This window comes from Ipomoea triloba, chromosome 13 (genome assembly GCF_003576645.1).
Source record: "Ipomoea triloba cultivar NCNSP0323 chromosome 13, ASM357664v1".
Classification (NCBI taxonomy): Eukaryota; Viridiplantae; Streptophyta; class Magnoliopsida; order Solanales; family Convolvulaceae; genus Ipomoea; species Ipomoea triloba.
Window position 1 is genome coordinate 24,678,382 of NC_044928.1, and position 23,176 is coordinate 24,701,557.

The following is a 23,176-nucleotide window of genomic DNA, read 5'->3' on the forward strand; positions in this document are numbered from 1 at the left end:
GATGTTGCAGGTGTGAGCAATCGGTGTAGAGAACCACAGACATAACTGCACGATATTTGATCCAAGAGAACACCTCCTTACAGGCCATAGCTTCGGCCATAAGTGGGGAGAAGCAGTCCGGTAGTAGCCCGTTGTACGCTGCCGCAAAGGATCCATCCTGGTGCAGCAATACAGCTCTGAATGTTCAATACAAGTAGGGATAGAAGAATGCCAAATAAAAAGACCAGACTGAGAACGAGTAGCCCTAGCTAACACATGGGCAGCCTTATTCACTGACCGATGAGCAAATTTGAAAGACACAGACTCAAAGTGTCGACATAACTCACGGCAATCATTAATAACACATCCTGCGAACGAAAGATCCGGAAGATTACCATTGAGTAAATTGCATACCATCTGACAATCTGTATACACAATGACTTTAGAATGACCACACTCGTTGACCCAGGACAATGCCTCTTTGATTGCGAATGCTTCTGCAATGTATGGATCAAGAAGACATCGAGAATGACCACTCTTGGCAGCAACATACTTTCCATAATTGTCTTTGATGATTAATCCAAAAGTAGCCTCCTGTGAATCCAAGAATACAGCTGCATCTGTATGAACCGAGACAAATCCCAACGGTAAAGAGCTAGAACTTGGCTTAGCTTCATAATTAATATTGAAATGTTTTTTTTTAACTATTAATTTTTTTCATTTTCATTTAGGTAATGATTTAATAGTGTTGTACTCGACTTTGTATTGCACGTCATGTAGTGCTCATTGCATCAATTTGATTTTCAATGATTTTTTTAGATTCATCATTTTGCATTGGCGTACAAGCGGGCATTATTGAAGTTGTCAATGTACATCCATTAAAAGAAAAAGCTTTTGAATTGGTTGAGGACATATATTGGAAAGCGAGATCTTGTTAAGTTTGTTAATACTCAGTTTTATACAACATTCTTGACATTTAAGAAGCTTCACAAGCAAAAAAATAATTTGAGAAGATTGTTAAATTTAGAAGAATTTCTTACTAATTATTATTTCAAAGAACAAGCAGAAAAAGAGTAATATATAATTGTACAAATGCCAAAATTTTGGAATCAAAATCGAAAGTAATATGACCCCAATAGTTGTGGGATCAAAAGTGAAACTAATTCTATAGAAGAACTAAAAGTTGGTATGAAAAGAAGCAAAAACCTGAGACATGGTGGGAATCGAATCCAAAGTAAGAAGAAAAAGGGTGTTGTGTTTATGGGTACTTAGGATTAAAGAGATCGTTTGGCATTTATAAGAGAGCTAGATACCTTATATGTTGTGAAACAATTATATCATGCCCTAAATTTCTAAAAGTCATAACGAAAAAGACCAAAACTCAAAAAGTGTCACAATTTATTTGATTATAAATTTATGAAGCAAATCCATAATATTAGCAGTGAGTCTAAGGGATTTTAATATTTATTGGAAATAAATACAGGGTATTAGTCATGGAGAACGAATGATGAATGTAATGAGTGTGATACTTATCTTAAGTGAGCAAAACTCTTGGAAGAAAGAAGCCATAGAGCCACAGAGTCTTTAGAGTGACGATGAAGTGAATAAGCAATGCAGTGAAGAGACGATGGAATGAGGAGGGAATAAGACATAATTATTGGAATGATATCTAAATTTAATTAGGTGATGATGTTTTTTTTTAATTACAAGAGTAATATCAAAGACCTTGTGATCTAGTGGCACCCGGTTACACTCCTTAGTTGAGAAAGTAACTATGAACAGATACTACATTGTAACGAAGTCAATAGTACTCAAAATAAAAAAGTTAAAAGCTAGAACAACACACCATAAATCTAAAAAGGTTCTAATTATCAACAAGACTAAATATGATAAATTTTAAAGTTAAAAGAATATCAAGGGACCTCTATGGGAGTTGAAAAATACACTTGACTGTCAAATTCTAATATTTATTTTTACTCTTCCACTTAAAATTTCAATATTTTTCTTGAGATTCACATGATGAAAATCATTTTCCAGGTTTCAGTATTTGGCTAGAGAGGAAAAATGGAAGTCAATGAAAAATAGATGTGTCGTCAATGAAAAATAGATGTGTCGTCAATGAAAAATAGAGGTGATTTTTTAAAAAATGACTTTCCCTTTTTTTCGAGAAAGTCATTTTTCGTTTGCAGCAGTGAAGCAGCTAATTACTCAGTCGTTATACTGTGGACCATGGGTCATGGTTGATACTGCAGTTCTGTTGAACTGATATTGCAGTTGTGTTGAAAGGATACTGTCGTTGTGTTGAAAGGGAACTGCAGTTGCGCGGAACAGAGGACGTGTCATCCATCTAGAATTGCAGTTGTGTTGAACGGATACTGTAGTTGTGTTGAAAAGATACTACAGTTGTGTTGAAAGGATACTGCACTTGTGTTGAACGGATAGATGTCCTCTGTTCCGTGCAACTGCAGTTTCCTTTCAACACAACTGCAGTATCTTTTCAACACAACTGCAGTATCCGTTCAACACAACTACAGTAGCAACTATGATTATGGTCCACAATGCATTGTGGATCATGGTCCACCATATAATTTGCGGCTAATTACTCCCATCGCCACCACCACTCATCACCCCCACCCCTACCACCACCCAACCCAACCACAACCACTCACTACCCCACCACCCACTCCACCACTAACACCCCTCACCACCATCCACCACCTCTCACCACACCATTCACCACCCTACCACCCCCACCCCACCACCATTGTATATTTTAAATATTTAAAACTATAAATAATTAAGTTCATTTTCTAGAAAATGAACTAAATACACCAAGACAATTTTTTAGAATGCAACGGGGAAGGAGAATATTTTTCTGAAAATAACTCATTTTCAAGAAGTCATTTTCATATTTTTCAAACATACTCATTGGACTCTCAAATTCTAATATTTACTTTTACTCATTCACTTAAAATTTCTAACATTTTTCTTGAGATCCACTTAATGAAGATAATTTATCATTTATTTGTCATATCGGAGAGAGATTGAAAAACTATGTGTTTTTTTTTCAAAAAAAAAAAAAAAAGAAGAAAAACTATGTGGTTTAAACTTTAAATCATGGGGATTAACTCCATAAATTGGGATTTATTTATTTATTTTGACTTTCTCTTCTTTCACCCTTCATCCAATTTATCTGTCTGTAACTGCCTTATCGTTCATGCCTTTGGGTCTGACGGTCTGTTCACCGATATCCGTCACTCGTCGGCACTTTTCCTAATTACAGATTTACAGATCCATCCTTCCTATGTAACCACGCTTTCTACACTGACTGTAATGCCACTTCTGCTCCCCAGAACTGCCTGTATCTTCTTCAGCCGCATAAGGACAATTTCCTCAATGGCAACTTCTACCACCGTCTCCTGCGCCGCTCCTAAGGCCGCTCGTTTGCGAGGCGTTGTGTTCGACATGGACGGCACCTTGACTGTTCCCGTTATCGACTTCACGGCGATGTACAGGGCCGTTCTTGGCGAAGAAGAGTACCGTGCCGTCAAGTCGAAGAACCCCTCCGGCATCGACATTCTGCACCACATTGAGAGCTGGAGCCCCGATAAACAGCGGCGTGCGTACGAAATCATTGCCGATTTTGAAAAGCAAGGCCTCGATCGCCTCCAAATCATGCCCGGTTTGCCCCATTTACCCGAATTCCCCCATCTTTCTAGTTTTCTAGGTTCTAATCGAGATAGTCTCGTTTATATATTTATGTATGCGAATAGTTAAATACAATTTTCTAAATGCTTGAATTTTAGTGCAGGTGCATCAGAACTTTGTGGTTTTCTTGAGTCCAAGAATATCAAGTAAAATTCTCAGTTTCAGTTTTCTAAGCTGTGGCATCTAATTTACTAAGCAAATTCTCATAGCTTGTTCAATATGAATTACTAAATAATTCTGTAAATTCTCTCTTTCTTGGTGTGTAACTTAGTAGTGTGGGTTCACTGTTATTAGCTGCTTTGATTTGACAATAACTTGTAGTCATCTGAAAGATTCTTTGAATGCCTGATATTTTCCTTGAGCAGAGCTTGTATTGTGGGGATTTACTAGTGCGTCTACAATGTTTAAGGGTGTATGTAAAGTTGTTTCTTACTAAAGGAATCAAGTGTAGTTGTTTTAGAACTTCTGTTACAAATTAGTATAACCTGATTGCAGAAGCATGAATGATACCTGTCTTTGTGGTGATTACACTTTATTGACTTGTAGTTTATTAATTTATTCTTGTTTTTGGCATATAGCAATGATAGGCTTGCTAACTGCTTAAAGAACATAATAATGTGTACACTCAATATCTGTCATAATTATGTTCTGTACTTGTAAAAAGAAAGTTTGTTTTTCAATAGTTCTGCCTCTGTGTAATAGAGGATTTATATTCTTTGGTTTTGTTTTCAGAAGGGGATTAATTACTCGAAATGTCAAAGCAGCTGTCGATTTGTTTCATCAACGCTTTGGGGTGAGTTTTCCTTTCCTTATGCAGCTTGTATATTAATTCAAATGGAATAGTTTTTTTTTCATCTCCTAGGAATTTGTATGTGAGGTTGACAAGAGGTTCTTGTCCCTTATCCGGTATAAAAATCTTCACTTTTAAATGCTGGCACACATTTGTTATCCATGATTTTATGATTACCCACTGCTAAAATGTCTAAGTTTTCTTGTAACTTGAGACCCTTGCACAAGGAATATCTTGGAATTTATTTATTCCATATTTGTTTGCCTTGGGCTTGCAAAAGTAACTAAAAATCTAAAATGTTGAGAAATCATATTTTCTTGAAAGGAAGTAGAATAATTATGCAATTTCATTACTTGCAGCATTCCTTGGGCATGCTATGGTAAGTCTTCATACTTAATTTTCATGTCTTAAATCAAGATCTTAGAACTGACATTAGATAAACATTCACAAATGAAATTAATTGACTCACTTAGTTGCTTGAAATCATTGGTCTATGTGAGCTTGAAAGCAGTATCTACTGGTGATAGAGATAATTTCCCTTAGGAGAAGAGTTTTCTATTGATCATCTAACTATTATCTTAACTCTTAAGTGTTCTATGTGCCTTTTTTTTGGGTTAAACTTTCAGTGGTGCTGCCTCTATTTTGATGTGCATAAATCACCGTTATGGCATAGGTCCATAGGAATCCAGTGCTTTTATTTATTAATTTTAACTTTTTGGGTTATATATGAGATGCAAATCTTATTTTTGGCTGTAAAAGACAAGAACTGGCTTAGGGGTATGAGAATGCATTTGAATTTGATGTGAAGATTTCTTACTCAACTTGTACGTTTACCACTTTTTGATTCTGGTGGATAGCAAATATTTTGTGTTTATTAATTTTATTTTTATTCATTTCCATGATAAACGTCTTGAGATTTAACCTTAATATCTGTATTTTTATACAGATGACATTTGCCCCTGCACTCAGTAGGGAATTTCGTCCTTACAAACCAGATCCAGCCCCATTGCTGCATATCTGTACGACTTGGGATGTTCAGCCTAATGAAGTGATGATGATAGGAGATAGCCTTAAAGATGATGTAAGTTGCTCTATTCATTGCTTTGTGGGCTTTTGTGCCTTAAAAGCAGATGTTGCTCTTCATGTTCCTCATAAGCTAATAAATTGCTTGTTTAGCATGGAAGAATTCTTAGGGAACAAATAATGATTTGCAAAGTATTTGTTTTCTGATTTGATTATATGTTGCAATTAGATGTTGCTAAGTTACATGACTATTACCAAATTGAATACAAAAATAAACATGCTACTGAAATTACAGAAGTTTATATTTCTGCTGATTAGACCACCTACAAAAAGGCAAAACAAAAGCAATAAGAATAATTCTTTTGTGAGACTGTTTTACCGTTAGACGTGTAATAGTTTTTAGTTAAAATGTACCGGAGTATTACTTTTGATAAGTGCAGAGAAAAGTATTGCATTTTAACTAAAAAGTATTCGCATGAGATGGTCTCACACAAGACTAAAACAATAATGTTGTGCAGATGATTTGGGTATTAATATTATTCGCAATTGATATGTTCTTTATTGCAGGTTGCTTGTGGGAAACGAGCTGGAGCATTTACTTGCTTGCTTGATGAAACAGGGAGGTATAATTCTCCAGAATATGCGAATGTTGAATTTCAACCAGATTACAAGGTCTCTTCTCTTCTGGAAGTTTGTTCTTTGCTAGACACAAAATTTGACCTGACACCTTGATTTCCGAAATCCTGTGATTTCATTCATCTATGGAGAGGCATTGAGAGTAACTTCAAAGATACTGGATGTGTTTTGTATCTTAACCCTGCATAGTTCATAACGATAGAAGCAAAAGCAAACCTGGTTAATTGGTGGTGATGGTTTGCTTGGGACATGAAGATTTTCCAGATAGCCTGTAATATTGTGAAGGAACACATTTTTGGGGCAATAGTAGATAAACTTTCCAGGTGACTTGCTTGATGCAATTCATTCCAAGTGTACATGTATTTGTCGGTCAAGGCTCGTTTAAAAACATTTCTTAATGTGTAATTTCGGTTGTTGTATGATTGATATGATTCTATTGAAACTCTTCTTTGCACAAGGGTGATTTTGTTCGACTACTAATGAGGAACGGTATGTAGATATGGAAAACATTAGCTAATCTTAACACTAAGCTAAGGTATGAGTTGTTGATCAGGAGAATGTGGATGGAAGTTCAAAAGGTTAGCATTAGGGGAATGGCTAGGGGGATTTAGATATGAGGTGGTATCGTCCATAGTCTTTATGTGGAGTGGGTGAGCAATTTTTTATGACTTAAATTCAGGTTTAGAGTGCATATTTCATAAAGTTAAATTGGAAAGTGCCTTGTTGTTACGGTAAAGAAGATTAATGGCGAAAGGAATTTGATGGATTTTCAACCTTTTCGGTCTTTGTCTCGATGTGATTGAGTTTGTCGCATTAATGGAGTGTGGTATTTGGTTGTGAGGAAGGAATTAGGAAATGTAGCTATTGGGAGACCAATACATGTACTATTGGTTGGTTTTCTCCTTAGCAAATTCATAGCTTGGTTTAAATATTTATGGTGTGAATTGGTGATTTTGACTTTCATTCTCTTTTTTTTATAGACGTAGAAAAAAAAAAGAAAACATAAGACATGTTAACTTACAAGTAAGCTAATTCTTATGGTCTTCAAAATGAGCCAATTCATTGTTATACAATCTAGATTTTTTTATATAATGTCTTCATATGGACTTAAATATGAGTTAAGTTATTTGAGCCAATGTTTAACAAGTGCAATCATTATTGCATGAACCATGGTCCACACAACTGTGTGGACCAAAAATAAAAAGTACATTATCTTTGTACTGTAGGTACATTATTTTTGTACTGTAGATACATTATTTTAGGGTACATTATTTGTACAAAAATAATGTACCTTCAGTACAAAGATAATGTACTTTTTATTTTTGGTCCACACAGCTGTGTGGACCATGGTCCATGCAATAATTTGCCCCTGGGTTATACCTTGCTTATGGATAATGAAGACGCTATTTGTATTTTTGAGTATACATACTTCTTTTGCGTATTTATGCAAAAAAAAAAATAAAAGAGAGAAATGTTACTCCATATTATTTTTAAAATTAATGATTAATCAAGATATGCTCAACACACTCTTAATAAGAAGTAAAAGTGGTCATTACTTCAGTATGGTAAAGATTCGACTCCCACTAATATTTTGAAACTATGATTCTCGAACCCAAGTTAGAGTTTGGATTCCTTTAAAAAGTGTTAACATTAATTTCTTTTGCGCGCAAACAATAACATAGATTGATTAAGAGGCTATTTGGATAACTCGCAAGATTTTGGGGACTTAGGATAATCTACCGTAGCTGAGATTTTTTTTTTTTTTTAAAAAAAGAAGAAAAAAAAAAGAAGAGAAAAGTGCCATCAGATTCACCAATGTTATGTGACTTATTTCAAAAGATTTCTGAAAAATCTTAATGCCACATGTCAGAAAGTTATTGGGGAATACCCAGCTGAAAAAAACTGTCAAAAACAGAATTGGTTGGTTTATGGCTTGAATTTGTTGATATAAACTCCAAATTCCATACTCAGCAGCTCTCTGCAATCTGCATAGTTTGAAAATAAAGACACCAAAGATGATTTGCTCTCGAGAAAATGAAGAATCCAATTCTGAGCTGTTTCAAGTAAATAATGTTCAACAAGAAGAAGAAGAGGATGAAAGATTGGATTCCGGCGGCGCTATCCAGCAACTCTCCATGCTCCACCTCATCTCCGCCGCCAAACACCACCGCCCCACCACCAAAACCCCGGAGAAATGCACCTCCTGTGGCGGCTCAATGAAACGCCCGTCCCCCTCATTCCCTTCCTCTCTCCAAGAACCCTCCCCCAAAAGGCTCTCTCTGCTTCCACCCTCCCCTTCTCCTCTCTACCGGAGCCTCTCCGAACCAATTGATTCTCTGAGTATACTAAACCCCCAAACTGCTGACAATTCCAAGATTTCACCGCCGCCGCCAATCCTCTCTGACCCATCTCCGGTGAAGAATTCTGAGTCCCGGAATCGGCCGCCAATCCCTCCTCTCCATAGATCTTTATCTGACCCCACCGCCGCAGCATTAGAGTTCCGGCCCTCTCCGCCACAAACCATCAAATCCCCCGCTCAAGAGAGCCCCAATACCAAGGTTAGGTTAACACTAATAACTTTGAGGTGGATCTACTATATATTCTCTGAAAATTGAAAAATCTTAACTAGCAATACTTTTTGATTGCAGAGGGTTAAGAGGATGAAAGATAGATTGAGACAGATGAGAGAATGGTGGGATCAAGTGTTGCAAGAAGAAGATGAAGAAGAAGAAGAAGAAGAAGAAGATAACAACAACTCAAAGGTCTCATACATTTAATTTTCTTCAATTCCCCAAATTTCTGTCACTTCAAAATCAATAATCCATGAATTTATCTCTACCCTACACTTCAATTATTATGCAAAATCTCAACAGGAGGAGGATAAGGGAGAGGAGGCCAAAACTTCGGAGGAATCAGTGTGGGTGGAGGAGAAAGGTGGGGAGGGCTTAGTGATCCACTTCAAGTGTCCGTGCAACAAAGGCTATGAGATTCTTCTCTCTGGAAACAACTGCTACTACAAACTCATGTAGTACTCCATCCATCTAACCATGCATTTTTTCAATTTACAAATGCTAATAACCATTTTCTGTGTACTTCATTTTCAATTCCTGCTTCAACCCACTGTGTAGTTGATGATTTCTTCAAACTTTTGATCCAAAACACATTACTTTTATCCAACTTATTTCTTTAAAATTTTTGTTATTCTCAAGTAGAATTAGTTCAAGATAATTTAAACTTGGACGATAGTACTTCTAAATTTAGTCCTAACTAATAACTTTACATCCACCAAAAAAAATTACAGTAACTAACAACTGTATAATCTTACAATTTTTAAAAATGCTATATAACTTTTAGTCTAATTGCTCTTATTTTATGAAAATTTTATCAAATCTCACTCTACTGCGTTGAATGACATTTTGAACTAAAAATATAGTATTTCTCAAAGCGGAGAACTAAGAGTAAAATAAATTGAAGTTTAAAAATCAAAAGTAAAAATGTCATTATAGACAAGGGATAAAAATTGAGATAAGTTATTTGGCCAAATGTATGGATTAATTAACAATTAAATTCAAAATGCTCATATAAACTAATAGATAACTAAATTCGAAATTAGTGACACAACAAATATGGGGATCGGGTGTTCAAAGGAGAAGGTAAAAGCTATTTGGTTGTCAAATATCAGAGTGAATGAAAATATATAAAAGATATAAAAGGAACATTGAAATTATTACAGAGTGAATAAAAATATATATGATGTACCTACAATTTAGTGTTTATGTATATTAGGACTTAGTTTTATGATTATATAGTACAAATATTATGAATATATTACATGATAAATGTTATTAAACATGATACGTCTGTAGTGTACTATTTATGTATATTAAGCTTTGTTTTTATGACATTATCAACCTACTACTGAGTAAATCCGAATATATACGATATACTTGCAGTTTAATGTTTACGTACATTAAAATTTAGATTTATAAATATATAGTACAAATATTATAAACATAGTACATAATAAATGCTATTATACATGATGTACAAGTTGACGCCGTTAATGATTTAATATGTCGCTTTGGACCATGCTTCACCATGCAAGGTAGATTTTGGTTGACGAAATAATTTGCGAAATAAATGTTGTACCCCCGTCTATTAAAAATCCTCTGCGCTGGCCCAATTCTAGGGCAAGTAATCTATAGCTAGTAATTTAAGTAGATTTCGCCTATATAATTTTACAGTTTAGCCTAATTTTACAGTTTAGCTTAATATTCAAACAGCCCAAAATTCAGCCCATAAGAAGCTGACCAATACACTCTCCGCCGGTGAAGATCATCTTCTTCCATTTCGTTTCTTCCCAGAGATCCTATCCTCGTGGTGGCGCTGCCTCTAGGTATTTCTCTGTCTTCTCTCTCCTCCACTCTCTTATGCATTTTTTTTTTCTTTGTGTAATTTGGTGGGTAATCTAGCATTCAATTCCTCTTCCCAAGCTTCTTGTCATCAATGGCGAGTGAGTTATGGGTTCAAATCCAAGACTACATTCATCCAAGAAACACCCTTCCACCAATCTAGCTAGTTCCTTTGGTCCCCCTTCAAAGGGTTGTATTTTTTTTTTCTCCAAATAAACGAAAATTTACAAAAAGGAATTGAACAATCGATGTTTTGACCAAAATTTGTCGTTTTCTTGAGCTTGGAGCTGTCATAGCCCATTGTCTTCTATTTGTTTGTATTGTCATTGTTACTGTTATGAGTGATATTAATGTTGCAGATAGCAGTGACTGAAAAGAAATTAGTATTTTTCAATTGGTAGCTTTGTGTTATAACCACACTAATTAGTGTAGCAATGTTGCTAGTCAGAATGGAAACCCTAGGCTCATTAGATGCATCCAATGAATATCCTCCCACTAGAATCCGGGTGCGCCCAAATAGGAAGCCTCGCATTGTGATAGAAGACTATATGCCTGCTCTGGAAGCGTATCTGCCCAGAGAAGCGGAGCCAATTGATATGAATTTGATTCGGGAAATCAACGAGAGATTGACATCTATGGTGGAAGATGTGAGGGTGATGAAGCGGCGTCTGACTCGAATCATGATACTGCAGTTGCTTTGCTTGTTGGTTGCGATATCTGGGTTGGTTGTGAAACTGTTTAGGAAGTAGGAAGCAGCAGTGTTGTATCATATTGGCAGAGTCTTATGGGATGTGTTGTGTAGGTGTAGCTAAGCATGAGTCATTTGTTAATCTTGAAATGACCCTGCTAGGATGTATGTGGAGATCTGTGGTGTAAGAATGACTATCTTCTGTTAATAGTAGCAGTTTGCTGACCTTAATTGTGCAATGAACTTGGCTGTTTCTGTATTTGCTTTTCTTTCATTGCCTAGTTTTCTTGCATTGAAAAGAAACCCCCAAAGGAGTATATAGAGAAAAGAAACCCCCAAATGAACTTGTCAACCATTTTTGTTAAAACGTTCACCGAGGAGGGCCAGTGTTCAAGCGTTTGTAGAATTCTCATGACCTCAACGCCTTCTGATCAAACCAGTGTTCAAGTGTTTGTAGAATTCTCATGACCTCAACGCCTTCTGATCAAAATCATACACATTGTTCACTTCTTTCTTCCATCTAGTTATGAAATCCCTTAGACTCTCTCCTTTGATTTGTTTGACAGTGCACAAATGAGAGAAGTGCTTCCTACGCTGAATATTGTTGGAGCAAGTAATTTTTGGACCAAGGTCCACGATACAAGGCAGATCCTAGTCCATGGTATAACGATTGATGTAACTTGGGATAGAAACATACTCACAGGCTAATATATGAGTAGCAATCACTTAACAAACATAAAGAAAACATGAGTAAAATACATCATCATTTGTTTAATATCTAACAAAAGTATGTCAAAAGAAGAACTCCAATTGTTTGCACTAAGACCTTGTATAACTTGGAGCTTATTTGATTCTTATCTCAACACACAAGATTTTTGACTTGTTAGATGTTAAATTTAAGCACAATATAATATGTAACTAATATATTTAATTCTAAAGATACCCATTATTGGTGAAGATAAATATAAAATAACAATGGTTATTCTATTTAAACTTTTATATAAGGTGAATGGATTGATTTCATATTCACCCAGTCGAAAAAAATATAATAGAAAAATCTTTTAGAATTTTTAAGTTGTATACAAAAAAAATTAATATTAGAAGCTGTTCTGTTCATGCTTATTAGCACCTGTCAAACACAAAAGAAAAGTTGAGATTAAAGACTAAGTATTTGATGCTGTTTGGCAAAGGAAATTTTACATCTTGGTTATTAATTCATATGATAATTCTTCCCTGACAACATGAGTGGTCACCACTGAGCTGTTTTAACAGCACAACAGTGACACAAAACTACAGTACCAGAATGTCTCAAAGAGACACAAACATTGTATTGGTTGAGACCCTTCTTTGGCTCCCAACTAATTAACTTCAACACTAAAGGAACCAACCAGAAAAACCAAAACTCAAAAGGGTAAATTGAAGTGATTTATTTTCTTGATTAGGATCAGTAGAAAGGAGCAGCAATAGGTTGCAGGCTGCAGATTTTATTTGCTGCACTCACAGCACAGAAATTCCCCTGAAAGTCATCCAAATTCCACAGTCCATCCCACATGATAGAGTCCTGATCATTTGAGGGTGCCTCTGCCACTGATGGTACATAGCCATTCATCAGTGAGAAGAAGAAGCCCTGATCTTGTTCTGGGTAAAAAACACCTCCCTGACCCTGAGGGACACTTGGGGCTGCCACTCTGGTTTCATTATTTTCATCAAACAAAGGTATGACCTTTTTGGTGATGTCTGTTTGAATGTTGTACTGCTGTTGTTGTTGTTGTTGTTGAAGCTGTTGCAGGTGAAACTGCTGCTTCCTGAGAAGCCGGGCTCGCGATTTCTCGGTGTTGTCTGCTGCAGAGCTCTTGGCCTTCTTCTTGAAATGAGTCCTCCAGTAGTTCTTGATCTCATTGTCTGTTCTTCCTGGCAAGCTTCTTGCAATTGTTGACCACCTAGACAGTTTTTCCTTGTCAGTCAAAGGTTGTTGTATTGGACAATTGGAATATATAAGCTATGCTTTTAGACCAGACCCACCCACCTGGCCCAATTGTTATATCATGGACCAGGGTCGGCCTTACATTATGAATTCTGATTCAAAATTTTTTTACATTGAACATATTATGCGTCTTCAGTTAATAAATTATGTGTTTGTAAATAAATTGAAGACAAACCATCTTGGTTGGTGTAAGTGATCGTGCAAAGAGAGGTAGGAAAAAATTTATATGACCAACACGTACCAATAGTTAATAGTTAACTGTAGACACATAATTTAAATGCTATTTTAGATTAGAATTCACAATGAAAGGTGGAACCTGATCCATGTATAATTTGCCCACCTGGCCACATAACTTCAAGTGTCAATAAACATTGCTTATCACCATGTTGAACACTTAATACTCTTTGAATGAACTCATTTTTAGTTTATTCTGACTTAACACTAGTTGATATATATTATTTTCAGTTTTATTTATATTTATACTAAATTAGATCAATATATGAAAAAAAAATGACATCTTTTAAAATGCTTTGAGTTTATTTCTAGAAGCTACTTCATAAAGTTTTTTTTAATATTAAAATAAGGTAAAAATACGAAAAATGATTCATGATCCACCAAGTAAAATTTTTACTTATCATATTTGAATCATTAAAATAAAAGGATGAAGACCTCCTATTGACAAATAGGGGCTCCACTCATCTTGTCGGTGGGTTTTTCTTATTTAATGGATCACTCAATAAGAATCTAAAAGTACTTTTAATTTATCTTAAGAAGTTTGTTAAACAAGATTATATTCTTATGAGAGTGAGTCTTTTAAGTTATTTATTTTTACTTGACAATAGGTTCAAGGTGATCTAGACATTACCATAATGAAGATTTAATTCAAATTTAATGAATATTTTATTGATGGACATCATCAGTCATCATAGTATTTGTTACAAATTAAATGTGATGCACATGTCTACTTTTGAGTCTCATCATGCTCAGTTAGCCTTAACTAGTTGCTGCAAATATAATTTGATAATTGTGCTTTATATATATATATATATATATATATTGTAAGAGATATTAAAAAATTATTTAAGTCTAGAATTGATTAACAAAATTAAGACAATTAATGAATTATGATGACTATATCAGAAGAATTAATTTATTTTACTATCAATTGATACCAACAATCATAAAATTTTTAATTGATAAAAGATGATATCCAAAATCTTACCTATTTCCCCATTTAGCATGTAACTCAATAATGATCCTCTCTTCATGAGGTGTTATTTGCCCTCTCTTGAGGTCTGGTCTCAAGTAATTCACCCATCTCAACCTACAACTTTTTCCATTTCTCTTCAACCCTATCCATGCAAAGATGAACAAAAAAAAGTCAAATTAAATTTCTTGAAAAAGAAAATACTCTTTGAATTTGTTCTCCTATCTCATATGCATTTTTAACCGAAATGAAAAATGAACTATTAAAAAACAGAACAATTTTAAAAGTAACTAGTATGCATTATATTTTTGTCAAAATCCCAACGATTAAAAAAATAGTTAAAATATGATGAGTTGAAATCCTGTCTATTTATAGAAACTGGTACCCACATCTCGATCTGGCCTGTAGCTAGCCACCCACATGCAACAAATTCAATTAAGGATAGAATTTTTCCAAGAAAAGATAAGATATATAGCAACATATTACATTACATATATATAAAAGAAGCAAGTGTGATTTATATATATTAGGTAATAGTACCTTGGAGCTTAGCAACAGAGTTCCACCTCCCTTCACCATGCAACTTGACATATTCAATAAGCAATCTGTCTTCTTCAGCAGTCCATGGCCCTTTTCTCCACCCTTCATCTAAAACCCCCCACCCCATCATTTCTTCTGCTGCTACCATCATCCCTATAGACATATTATTTATATATTCTCTAATTCTAACAATAACCCTTTAATTTGGATCTTATAAGGTAAGCTTTACTTACTTACCTTTGTGTCTCTCCTCAAGAAATTCTATGTGACATAATGTGTTGGGGGGTTTGTTTCATATTTATATTTGGAACCTGCAAACCCCTTTTCTAATCACTTCATTCCATCTATCAATTCTTTTTCTTTTCTTTAATCTCTTAATACATGTCCTTTTCATATGATCACCCCTCAGCTCTCACAGAATGATCTGTATTATGCCATTTTGCCTTTCAAATTTTACCAAAACACCCTTCTCATAAAATTAAAAATTCAAAGGAGAGATCATATAAGATTTTGCTTGCCCACACTGCACATATATCCAGCATCATATCCAATATTTTCCACTATGTGCCTTTAATTTCTTTGAATCAAACCTACTATTCTCTTTTACCAATTTTAGTAACTAGTACAAGTCTTCAATAAGCATATATATATATTACTCTAATTTTTTTTAGTTATATTTAATTGTAATTTCCCTCAACATATTAATTGTTGCAATAAAAAAAAAATCTCTTACGAGGAATCATGAGACGGGTCAGATTTTTCATATTTACTATATTTTCTCTTAGAAATATTACAGTGTTACTCATAAGTAACTCTTCAACCCCTAATATTACATTTTGATCTAAAAGTATTATATTTTTCACAAAAAATATCACATTTTTCTTCGTAAGTATATTACGCTTTCTCTTATTAGTAACAATTCATCAGTCAATATGTAGAATTAACAATGTACTTAAAAGGGTACTTTGAGGAACTAAAAGATTGCTAAGGGATTGGGTGACATGATGGGATAAAAAACAAATCACATAAGCATTAGTTTGATGTTAAGTAAGCTAAAAGAGACTAAGTTTTCATGGGTAATGGCCACGTATAGCATAACCTGGGGCTAAATGATGCATCTAGACACAAAAGGAATCCATAAAAAGCATTGTCTTATATTATTTTTTTGCAATTAATTAATTTTATAAAAAAAATTAATCAAAAAAATAATACAAGTGGGCAGCTAATTCTTTAATTTAAACCTGAAAGCCATTGGGTGACCAATGGGAATTCACCAGGTAGTGCATTTGTTACTTCTTTGTATGGGTATCCCCTCATATTTTCCCCAAAAAATAAAGAAGAAGAAAGAGATAGATCCAAGATAGTCACCCATCTTTTGTGTATTGAAGAATAATTTATTGAATTAAGTATAATTTGGTGGATACTATTTTGGGCATTGAGGCCATTTATGCATAAAATATTGGAGCAAGCGTGGCCTCACTACGTCATTTGGGGAACAGGTGGAATTGCAGTAATGATTTTTGAAACCCACAAAAGCCAAAGATTAGATAATGCTTGCTGATCAAACTCAGCTCCACACTAGGTTACAATTTTTTGGATCACAGGATCCCAAGGTCTGCCAAGAATTGTTCAAGAGTTCACAATTGTCATTTCTTAAGTATGTTTGGTGATTTTTTTTTTTTAATATCTCGTGATAATTATAAATTTAAAATTTAAAATTTTGATAATTTAATATTAAATATTTATGAAAAGTCTGCTGGTGTTGATAAGTTTCAGTGCTACTTGAACCGAGTACAAGTCAAAAGTTTTTAAAACTAATTTAGGTTCGTACTAGGTATTGTGGGGATATTATTCTCACAATATCGAGTACAAACTCAAAACCTTTACCATTTACTTTGGGGTGATACTGAATACAAGAAGCACCTGATTGCCACTTTAGAATTTTTCTAAATATTTATATCATGTGACAATTATATCCACTTATAATAATTCAACTCCTTTAACTTAAAGAATACATTACTTTGATGGTTAATTATAATGTTTAAACATTGCTATATATAAGGTTAGGTTTCAATGAGAATATGCTTCCATCTAAAAAGTGCAGGTTAATCTAATTAATTTAGTTTGGTAAATCAATAGTTGTGGGTTGTTGGAAAATAAAGAAAAAATGGCAGAGTTATTAGCTGTATAAATATTGCAAACTTGAAATTATTTATAAAATTAGTCTTATGTTTTTCCAAAAAAAAAAAATACTAAAAGCTCTCATCCATTGATGAACTCAGATGGGTCGTGGATGAAATTCATCAATATTTTTTACAAAAGGACCAGGTTCCTATTTGATAGAATGATATACATAAATACATAAATTAATAAATATAATTATTCTGAACTAAAAAAATTGAAGAACAAATTCACTTTTTTTGGGATGTGGTTTGGCCCAGGAAAAACCTATATTGTTATTGTTTGGCTTGGCTTAATCCAATTTGTATTTAATAAGACATTGGTAAATATAATAACTCTGATCTGAACTAAAAAATTGAATAAAAAAAAAACTTCATAATATTTATTTTTTGGGTTGTGGGTCCATTCAATATTTTATTAGAGTTCTAGTACATGTACTCTCAAATTCTACTTCATTACTTTTACTCCCTAACGTGACAAACAATGATAAGTTATTTTCATCATTTGGATTCAAAGAAAAAATGTCTACATACAAAATTTGAGAGTGAGAGAAGAACTTGGGAGTGCACATAATAATTTCCATTTGATTATTTGGTCTATCCCAACCCAATTTATATTTTAATTGGTTATTGATAAACGTAATAGTGTAAACTAAAGAAATCTGTTGGGTTAAGATTTTAAATGTTTTTTAATCTTTTGTGTTATGGGATTAGTTGGGTACACATATACATATATATTATTTGTGTATATAAAGTACATTATTTGAAAGTATATTATTTGAATACTGAAAATACATTATTTTGTATACTATCAAATAATGTTATATGTTGTCAAAGATGGAATGTGCGAATATGTAGTACACCAATTTAAAAATAATATACATATTTGCACATTCCATCTTTGACAACAAAAAAATTTTCTCATAGAATCTCAAGTTGTGCAAATTGGAGCTTTCAATCCACATGCAATGACAGTACATCGCAGGCTCATACTCCGGTATACCATCTAATTACCCTATTTCCTTTATGGGGAAGAAAGAAAACGATGGAACCCGCAAATATTGGAAAAACGACAATTATTGTTAACCAAGGAAAAAAATTCGTGGTAAAGACAAGATACACTTGGCCCACAAAACCCGTGCTCGAAAATCAAAATATTTGAGGCACGGGTTTTCAGTAAAAAATTGAAATGGATTCCGGTATAGTTTTCTGGAACATATCAATAAGCTAGACCCATACTGCGAGTTGTTTCATGCCATAAATAAACTCGGACACTCAAGAAATCTGTTGGACAAGCGGATTCACATCTCTTACAACCAACACAGTCCTCTGTTCTTGGAGCGGAAGCAATTTGTTTAGCCTTACATCCGTCCCACGGTATCATTTCTAATACATCGGTAGGGCAGGCTCGGACACATTGAGTACATCCTATACATGTATCGTAAATCTTTACGGAATGTGACATTGGATCTATAGAGTTCTGAACGTCATAAATTTTCGATCTAGTAACCTTGATAAACGAATCCCTTTTTTAGATACCAGATGAATCAATGAGTTATCATAATTTTTCTAATCAATCTACTTCTGGATTGGTTTAGGAGAGAGGGCTAAAATACTTTGATTTATTATGTTTTTGCAAACATGATCATACCTTATGTAGATGTAGCAAACCTACATGCGAATTCTAATCAATTTATCAACACTCAATATTAGAATTTCTAGGATTCATACTAATTATTCAACAAATTTGATTGGTCAATACGAGTTGATTTTCTGTTACGATAAATTGAGGAGACAATAGCCAGCCCAATAGCTGCTTCCGCAGCTGCAATAGCTATAATAAAAATTGAGAAAATGTCTCCTTTTAATTGACGATTATCAAAAAAATACGAAAATGTTACCAAATTCATATTAACTGCATTAAGTATAAGTTCAAGACACATAAGGGCTCTAACCATATTTCGACTTGTGATCAATCCATAGATACCGATAGAAAATAAAAAGGCACTCAACACAAGGGCATGCTCGAGCATCATTCAAAAACTCCTTATCAATCTTGACTTGTTTCAATAAGAAAAAACAATTCAACCGATTCTCAAAAAACTTTTACCCCATTCATTTTCCTTCAATTCTTTTTTTGCTGTATACTGTATAAATCTAAAATTGAAAGCCTTTAGCGTGAAGTCAATCTATTACCGCTAGATTTTGTTGTTACATATTTGTTATACAGTAGTCAATCNTTTTCTTTCTTCCCCATAAAGGAAATAGGGTAATTAGATGGTATACAAAGTGTATACCATCTAATTACCCTATTTCCTTTATGGGGAAGAAAGAAAACGATGGAACCCGCAAATATTGGAAAAACGACAATTATTGTTAACCAAGGAAAAAAATTCGTGGTAAAGACAAGATACACTTGGCCCACAAAACCCGTGCTCGAAAATCAAAATATTTGAGGCACGGGTTTTCAGTAAAAAATTGAAATGGATTCCGGTATAGTTTTCTGGAACATATCAATAAGCTAGACCCATACTGCGAGTTGTTTCATGCCATAAATAAACTCGGACACTCAAGAAATCTGTTGGACAAGCGGATTCACATCTCTTACAACCAACACAGTCCTCTATTCTTGGAGCGGAAGCAATTTGTTTAGCCTTACATCCGTCCCACGGTATCATTTCTAATACATCGGTAGGGCAGGCTCGGACACATTGAGTACATCCTATACATGTATCGTAAATCTTTACGGAATGTGACATTGGATCTATAGAGTTCTGAACGTCATAAATTTTCGATCTAGTAACCTTGATAAACGAATCCCTTTTTTAGATACCAGATGAATCAATGAGTTATCAGAATTTTTCTAATCAATCTACTTCTGGATTGGTTTAGGAGAGAGGGCTAAAATACTTTGATTTATTATGTTTTTGCAAACATGATCATACCTTATGTAGATGTAGCAAACCTACATGCGAATTCTAATCAATTTATCAACACTCAATATTAGAATTTCTAGGATTCATACTAATTATTCAACAAATTTGATTGGTCAATACGAGTTGATTTTCTGTTACGATAAATTGAGGAGACAATAGCCAGCCCAATAGCTGCTTCCGCAGCTGCAATAGCTATAATAAAAATTGAGAAAATGTCTCATTTTAATTGACGATTATCAAAAAAATACGAAAATGTTACCAAATTCATATTAACTGCATTAAGTATAAGTTCAAGACACATAAGGGCTCTAACCATATTTCGACTTGTGATCAATCCATAGATACCGATAGAAAATAAAAAGGCACTCAACACAAGGGCAAGTTGTTTCATGCACCTAATGACGCCGAAGATGAAGACATTTCAAACCAAGAAGATGAGCAAAGCTGACAATTTTGAGAAGACGAAGCTGAAGAAAGAAGTCGAAGATGAAGAACAAATTGATATGGTTTGCTTGGTTTTAATTTATAGTCTTAATAAATTCCATGTCAACAACCTTTTTTTTTTTAAATTAAATTTCCATGTCAACTTAATATGAGTTGACAATCTTATGGAACCTAGAAAAATGATAAATGCAAGAATTTTTGAAAGTTTATGTGTTAAGTTAGCTCTTATATATTTTAGGCCAAGAGGTTAATTGAGCACTTGTGAGTAGTAGATGGGCCTATTTGACACTTATGCCTACATTATTTTGTATACTATCAAATAATGTACATTCGGTACACAAATAATGTTCTTTTAGTATATAAAATGTACCTTGTATTCATGGAAAGTACATTATTTGAGTATTGAAAATACATTATTTTGTATACTATCAAATAATGTATATTGAGTACACGAATAATGTAATTTTAGTATATTAGAAATGTACTTTGTATTCATGGTCCACAGAAAAATTTGCTCTCCAGTTCACATAGAGCTGACAATCAGGCTAGTCTATTCAGTTTCGAGCTAGCTTTATCAAGTTGTCAGGCTAATTTTTTTATTTTTTTTTTGGTTTTGTTTTGTTTTGTTTTGTTTTTTTGTTTTGTTTTTTGTTTTTTGTTTTTTGTTTTATTTTTGTTTTGGGCCAGGGTTAAAATTATTCGTCCTAACCCTTAAATCTTGTGTTGTCAACCTTATCAAGAAAATTCAATTAAAACTTTTACATTTTCATATTAACATTCTAAAATTTCAATTTTAATAAAGTAATGCAATTACACTAATAAATATAAATTTATGCATCATTACATCAATCTAAAAACCTCCATTTTCAAATTCCAACTAAAAATAATTAATATATCTAAACTATAATATACGGAGTAGTAATTATAATAAGTATTTTTATTTTTCATTTTTTTTTAAAAATATTTTATTTGAAATACATTTATTAATTTTATTTATTAAAATTTTATTTAATAAAAATATTAAAGTTGAGCTTATATATAAACTTAATGTATATTTTATTTCACATTACTTATGAAACAAGACTAGTCTTAAGTGACTCGAGCTATGAGGTTAGTTCACTATCTAAATTTTAAGCTAGTCCGTTTGGACCATCATACTTTTTTTTTTTTTGAGTAAAAAAAATAAAAAAAAATTAGACTAATTAGTTTTATACTTATCAGACTAATTTTTTTTTATCCTAATCCTAAAGGTTTTCAATTTTATTAGACAAACCTATCAATTTTGTACTATAATTCGCATTCCTAGCTCCACATCTTTATAAAATAAAAAGCATGTACTGAGTACTTAAAATTGGATTCAGTGCTTGTAAAGTTCTCCGAAAGTGATTACTACACTTCAAGTGGAAGATCGATCTCTATCTGTTTAATTATTCTTTCCGATTATCTTTCAGGCTCTCCGAGTGGATTTGGATAGGAAATTAAAGTTTGAGATTCTTTTTGTGTAAGGACAATATTTTAGGGGTACTAACATTTTTATCCCTCAGGTTTCAACATAGTTATTACTTATTAAGACACCTACCTTCGAATTTCAATCAAAACATGTACAAAATTTTGGGCTTAGCTTGACTTTCACATTAGTAACATATATAAAAAAATATTTTTACTTGTTTACCCTAACAAAAAATATAAGCTGATTTATATATAAAGAGGTTTGTCAAAAATAAATATAAAATAATAAAGGTTTGTCCTCGTTATTAGCCTCTTCTCCCTTTAAAGAATTTTTGTAACAATACAGTACAAAATTAGTGTGGACTTTGCACGTGAGCTAGGGAGTTTCATTTCACGTGTCAAATATGCAAACCATGACATGTATACACTTGTGTTTTATACAAGTAGAGAATTTTTAAGTTATCTCGATTGAGACGACAACTTGTATATATACTCAATACCATCCCCCATAGTCAATAGTAAAGGCATTAAGTTTGTATTGTTTGTGGAGACAAAATGTACCCGATACAAACTCAATATCTTTTTAAAATTCTAAAGTTCTACACCAGGTACAAAAGCCATGATGTCGATCCTAAGGGTAGCGAAAAGCCCTTTAATTTACAAGAGTAGCGGATGTGCAGATTTGTACTAGTGTGTTTACCATACATGTTATTTGTGACTTTATTTATGAAAAATCATTTTGAACATATTTCTATCACCTAATTTAAAGAATGTCAATTTAAAGCTAAAGAAAAAAAAATGTTTATGCGAACAATGTAATTTCTAAAACATGAGGGGAATTTTTGTAATTAGTGTAAACCTTTTTGTTTTTTGAAACGTAATTAGTGTAAACCTTAATTAAACAATATAATCACTTTTGTTTCGCTTAAGCTGAAGTGAAAGATTCTAGCAGGATTATTCTTAGCTTTAGCATTTGTATAATTCGATATTAGCCAGGTTATTGGATTTGCAGAATCTTTTGCATAATAAAAATAATGGATGTAGTATGATAGTTCTTTAGCTAGCTTCTTTGATTTTGTCACACTTTTACAAGGTTTTAAAAGTTTTTAAAATTAATATGCACGAAAAAATCTTATCCTTTGCGCAATCTGTCACCCTTTAATAGGGTTTTATTTGTTTATTTATACGGCAAAACACTTT

The 23,176-nt window shown here is 33.3% G+C and overlaps 3 protein-coding genes and 1 long non-coding RNA gene across 4 annotated transcripts; 3 read left to right on the forward strand and 1 right to left on the reverse strand.

Annotated features, from left to right (window-relative positions):
* Positions 1 to 3,163: 3,163 nt before the first annotated feature.
* On the forward strand, positions 3,164 to 6,593 carry LOC116001003 (haloacid dehalogenase-like hydrolase domain-containing protein At2g33255). Its single transcript, XM_031240898.1, has 5 exons — positions 3,164 to 3,661; positions 3,791 to 3,833; positions 4,420 to 4,480; positions 5,424 to 5,558; positions 6,068 to 6,593. The coding sequence occupies exons 1-5, from the start codon at positions 3,313 to 3,315 to the stop codon at positions 6,230 to 6,232; spliced, it is 753 nt and encodes a 250-aa protein (XP_031096758.1). The 5' UTR covers positions 3,164 to 3,312; the 3' UTR covers positions 6,233 to 6,593.
* Positions 6,594 to 8,105: 1,512 nt separating this feature from the next.
* Positions 8,106 to 9,328, forward strand: LOC116002941 (probable serine/threonine-protein kinase samkC). Its single transcript, XM_031243132.1, has 3 exons — positions 8,106 to 8,694; positions 8,785 to 8,898; positions 9,010 to 9,328. The coding sequence occupies exons 1-3, from the start codon at positions 8,152 to 8,154 to the stop codon at positions 9,163 to 9,165; spliced, it is 813 nt and encodes a 270-aa protein (XP_031098992.1). The 5' UTR covers positions 8,106 to 8,151; the 3' UTR covers positions 9,166 to 9,328.
* A 1,020-nt stretch (positions 9,329 to 10,348) lies between these two features.
* LOC116001581 lies at positions 10,349 to 11,495 on the forward strand. Its single transcript, XR_004094244.1, has 2 exons — positions 10,349 to 10,532; positions 10,993 to 11,495. It is a non-coding gene; the product is annotated as an uncharacterized LOC116001581 (long non-coding RNA).
* Positions 11,496 to 12,680: 1,185 nt separating this feature from the next.
* Positions 12,681 to 15,222, reverse strand: LOC116001580 (transcription factor MYB24-like). Its single transcript, XM_031241464.1, has 3 exons — positions 14,968 to 15,222; positions 14,443 to 14,572; positions 12,681 to 13,176 (listed from the first exon to the last, which is right to left on the reverse strand). The coding sequence occupies exons 1-3, from the start codon at positions 15,128 to 15,130 to the stop codon at positions 12,681 to 12,683; spliced, it is 789 nt and encodes a 262-aa protein (XP_031097324.1). The 5' UTR covers positions 15,131 to 15,222.
* Between the last annotated feature and the right edge of the window lie 7,954 nt (positions 15,223 to 23,176).

What these genes read in the sequence shown, in the direction of transcription:
- LOC116001003 (XM_031240898.1), top strand. Translation starts at nt 3,313, where the DNA reads ATGCCACTTCTGCTCCCCAGAACTGCCTGTATCTTCTTCAGCCGCATA. An exon ending in TCGCCTCCAAATCATGCCCG is followed by an intron (nt 3,662 to 3,790) that starts GTTTGCCCCATT and finishes ATTTTAGTGCAG; the next exon opens with GTGCATCAGAACTTTGTGGT. An exon ending in CTTGAGTCCAAGAATATCAA is followed by an intron (nt 3,834 to 4,419) that starts GTAAAATTCTCA and finishes TTTTGTTTTCAG; the next exon opens with AAGGGGATTAATTACTCGAA.
- LOC116001580 (XM_031241464.1), bottom strand. Translation starts at nt 15,130, where the DNA reads ATGTCTATAGGGATGATGGTAGCAGCAGAAGAAATGATGGGGTGGGGG. An exon ending in CTCTGTTGCTAAGCTCCAAG is followed by an intron (nt 14,573 to 14,967) that starts GTACTATTACCT and finishes TTGCATGGATAG; the next exon opens with GGTTGAAGAGAAATGGAAAA. An exon ending in CATGCTAAATGGGGAAATAG is followed by an intron (nt 13,177 to 14,442) that starts GTAAGATTTTGG and finishes AAAACTGTCTAG; the next exon opens with GTGGTCAACAATTGCAAGAA.
- LOC116002941 (XM_031243132.1), top strand. Translation starts at nt 8,152, where the DNA reads ATGATTTGCTCTCGAGAAAATGAAGAATCCAATTCTGAGCTGTTTCAA. An exon ending in AAGAGAGCCCCAATACCAAG is followed by an intron (nt 8,695 to 8,784) that starts GTTAGGTTAACA and finishes TTTTGATTGCAG; the next exon opens with AGGGTTAAGAGGATGAAAGA. An exon ending in AAGATAACAACAACTCAAAG is followed by an intron (nt 8,899 to 9,009) that starts GTCTCATACATT and finishes AAATCTCAACAG; the next exon opens with GAGGAGGATAAGGGAGAGGA.